Here is a 3,634-nt window from a genome sequence, read left to right as displayed (position 1 = left end):
CCTCGTACATCGTATCAAACAGTCGCCTCGATGTATACTTGATCTTCAATCTCGTATGCGACTGGATGCGGCGAACCCACTGAGGAACGTCGATTTCAACGAATGATGGTTCGTCATAGACCTGCAGATATTCTTGGGCTTGGCTACGTAAAGCCATATCAGAAACGGCGGGGTCATTCAGGAGCCGTTCCACTTCGACATTGAAACTGTCTTCAAGGGCGTAATCGAGCGACATGTCGATGAGGAGGGCGGGAAACTCTTGAGCTGAACGACTGCAACGAAGTAGGAAGACAAACGCCACGGTGTCACTGTCCCCAATTGCCACGCCTCGATTACATCCTCCGTTGTGACGGGCGCTTGTACAAATCGCTACGGTTACGATGTTTCTGCTTTTCACTCCTAAGCGGACGCGTCCACTTCGTCGATCCAGCCTTCTACTTCATCGTGCAACTTATCTGCTTCGTAAACGCAGCCGAAAGTTGATTTAAATGCCTGCATAGTACATAACCTCAGAGTGTCGTGCCTCGGGCTCAGGTCCATCTTGTCTCGAAACCCGTATCGACTCGGAGTTCCATCGTCCTTAATCGATATCTGCATACAGGTACAGCATGCTATCAACAACTCATCATTCATCGCTATATGGCCGAATCTGCCACGAACATATGTAGTGAAAACTAGGGTACGAGTGGTGGGTAATTCAAAATGGTAGCACTCGTCCAAAGTTCGTCACTGAAGCAGCCAACAGAAATGCAGACGCAGCTGCTAATACATCACGTGCGTATCATTTCCTAGCCCAGGATTTGGAGGCAGAAATCATAACAATATGAAGAGTAGAGTAGCCTACAACGAGGTGCGCGGACCTGAGGATTATTTGCCCTTGCAGGTCTGCAGACCTCCCTCACGTAGAACAAGGGCTAGTGATTGGTTACAAGAGCGAGAAAGTGATGGGGCACCCTACGAGCGCATCAAACTTTGACGGGTAAATCAAACAAGGAATGTGGTGTTCCTTAGGGTGCAAGTGAATGCAATAGGGCCGCTCAATTCTTGAGGACGCAGGACGCAGGACGCACTCAGAGCACAACTGATGGATGTGATGGGCTAGCCGAACCTGCCGCATATGGCAAGGTACCAACCTCATCTCTTGTGCTCGTTGTTTTCCAAGGGGTCTGTCGTGTCCCAAACCTAACAGAAAAATATGAATCGCGAGTATGTTGAAGACGAAGGCTTTCCGCGTCGATTGACATTACCCTTGAGGCACTTTGTGAGGGGGGATGAGTGTTATCGTCGCTCGAGGGGTTTCGAAGGCGAGCTCGTCGGCTAGTCTCGCTTAGCCCATCACCTCCATCAATGGCCTCTGAACGCGTCCTGCGTCCTGCGTCCTGCGTCCTCAAGAATTGAGCGGCCCTAATCCCCCCAGCGCGATGCGACGCAAGCCCATATCTGGTAGAAAAGTCTTATGTAAGGCGCGTAGTTCAAGAACATCCAGCGCTGCGCGAAGAGGACCCGCCATTCGTGCTCCCGCCCCTCCCTCGCTGCGCTCGGGGGGGTCCCCCGAGAGCACTCAGGCGGGCACTCTAAAGCCCCGTTCGCGCGATAAGTACAGACGGCCTCCCTGTGGGGTGGAAGATGTGGACGAGGCCCAACCCGAACCAAACCCCAAACCCTAACCGAACCCTAACCAAAACTCTAACCGTATCACGTGTGTCAGGGGAGAGGGAGGTCTGAGACGGGCAAGGGAGGTCTGCAGACCTGCAAGGGCGAATAACCCTCAGGTCCGCGCACCTCGTTGTAGTGTCTACAAGAGTACCGTCAAGACAGGGAGACCCGCTAACGCATATCTGACGCCCTTGGCTCCATACAATCCGCTAGCAGGTATGTCGTAATTGCATATCTGTTCATTCACCGATTCTTCTTTGTTTACATGAGGATTTTCTCCACCCACAACCTCTGATATCCTTGCTATGGTTATGCGATCTATACTATCGATATAGACAGATCAGATATCAGGCTGGTCAAGGCTACCCATACTGAGCACACGAACGTGATCGGGACAAAAGCGGCTTTTGTCCTCAGTCCATCGGAATGGGATGAACCAACTCAAATGGCAGCAATAGGCGGAGTTCCATCCATATCATGGATTACAGTGATAAGGACAGAGGATTCAGGGTATCGTTGCTTTCCAGCTCACTGCCCCGCGTGGCTAGTCCCTCACTCCAATGTCGACCGACAGCCATGCACGCACTGCTTCCGACTCTTCCAGCTTGACAAGCCTGTCGGATCGCTTGTCTAGCTCCCACATACAAGACCCGCCACAGCCACCCCCGAGACAGCAGCCGCAGACACCTCCGCGCAAGCCGGCCGCGCCGAACCCGCAGAGCCCACCGAACGTCGACGACGAGCCTGACCTTGTCCACTCTTTGTCTTCTTCAGATCCTGCCTCTCCCACATCAACAAGGAGCTTTGGTCTCTTTTCTGAGTTCCCAGGTCTCGGCGAGTCAGTTGAAGAACTCATCTACAATTCCATGCTCGACGATAATACACTATACGCCAGGGCGCAGAAGCACCTCGAGTTTCTCCGTAACTTCCCTCTATCCTATTACAACACGCCAGAATGGATGCAGACCTACAGAACTCCACAGGGAGAGCGGGGAAAGAAAGTATTCAGCGTGCTGAACTTCATTTCGGCGATGTACGACACCGCAAGTGAGTTGAAGCTGAAAGGAGGGAAGCGCTATGTCTCCGCAGCAATCTGTGCGTGCGCTAATGGTGCAAGAGCGTCGACAAACTTGGATGTCAAGAGTGAAGCTCTTGCCCAAAGGTTGTCAGACCTAGCGTCCACTTGGGTCGCGTTCTTACTTTGGCCGTGTAAGCTCCCTTCGCGATCATATGTGTCACCGCGTTGACACGTTCACCCAGTTTACGCTAATGCTCAACCCGACTTCCCAGGAAGGCAGCAGCATAACGAGAACGCAACTCCTACGTTCAAGGAAACTGCAACTCTCGTCGACAGAGGACTGTGTTCCGCGGGGTGGTTCCCTGAAAGAGAAGGCAAGTCTATTCTTACATATTCAGTCCCTCAAATTTTCACCCAGGTGTAGGTCTCGAAGAGAGACAATCACACATGCGTCTTCTCTGGTGCCTTGGATGAAGATGTCCCCTTATCGGAATTCCCACATGGCGTGCTTTTCACCAGCCCCATGAATGGGGCGCATATCTTCAAGAGATCCGTCGCTGTGTTTGATGCACAGAGTACCGATAGAGGAGAGAGAGCCAAGGTCTGCTCTAACCATTGTCAAACATTGTCGAACGTTCTCTGATGCTCATACAGTCATACACGGGTCCTCGGGACAGTCAAATGTTGTCGCTCATCCCAAACCATCCCCTACCTGTGCAGCCCATATCGGACAATGCCATCATGTATGGTACACAACAAGGCATTGCACGCCTAAGTTTCATGGTAATCCAACTATGTGTGAGAGGGATCGGGGACAATCATCCCAAATTTCTCTTATCGCACGTCCCTCGGTCCTCGGGACAGCGCTTAATTCCCTCGTATGGAACAAAATTGCTGTTGCCGAGGATAGCCGAGCCCAGATATGGTATGTGGACATCTAAACGCCCGATTGCTTGAGCG

General features: G+C 52.0%; 2 protein-coding genes across 2 annotated transcripts in view; both read left to right on the top strand.

The window, feature by feature from the left end:
• Positions 1 to 2,216: 2,216 nt before the first annotated feature.
• Positions 2,217 to 3,098, top strand: DICSQDRAFT_172575 (uncharacterized protein; the record flags this gene model as incomplete). The annotated part of the gene is made up of 2 exons (XM_007368331.1): positions 2,217 to 2,865; positions 2,917 to 3,098. 2 exons carry the CDS (start codon positions 2,217 to 2,219, stop codon positions 3,096 to 3,098), a joined length of 831 nt encoding a protein of 276 aa, XP_007368393.1.
• Positions 3,099 to 3,197: 99 nt separating this feature from the next.
• Positions 3,198 to 3,634, top strand: part of DICSQDRAFT_148834 (uncharacterized protein) — a gene marked incomplete at both ends in the record, with an annotated part of 1,339 nt that continues 902 nt past the window's right edge. The window contains one exon of the mRNA XM_007368330.1: positions 3,198 to 3,275. Coding sequence (XP_007368392.1) covers positions 3,198 to 3,275 — 78 coding nt within the window. The remainder of the gene's footprint in view (positions 3,276 to 3,634) is intronic.

The sequence above is a fragment of the Dichomitus squalens genome, assembly GCF_000275845.1.
Source record: "Dichomitus squalens LYAD-421 SS1 unplaced genomic scaffold DICSQscaffold_34, whole genome shotgun sequence".
Taxonomy (NCBI): Eukaryota; Fungi; Basidiomycota; class Agaricomycetes; order Polyporales; family Polyporaceae; genus Dichomitus; species Dichomitus squalens.
This window is presented reverse-complemented; position numbering and strand designations above follow the sequence as displayed.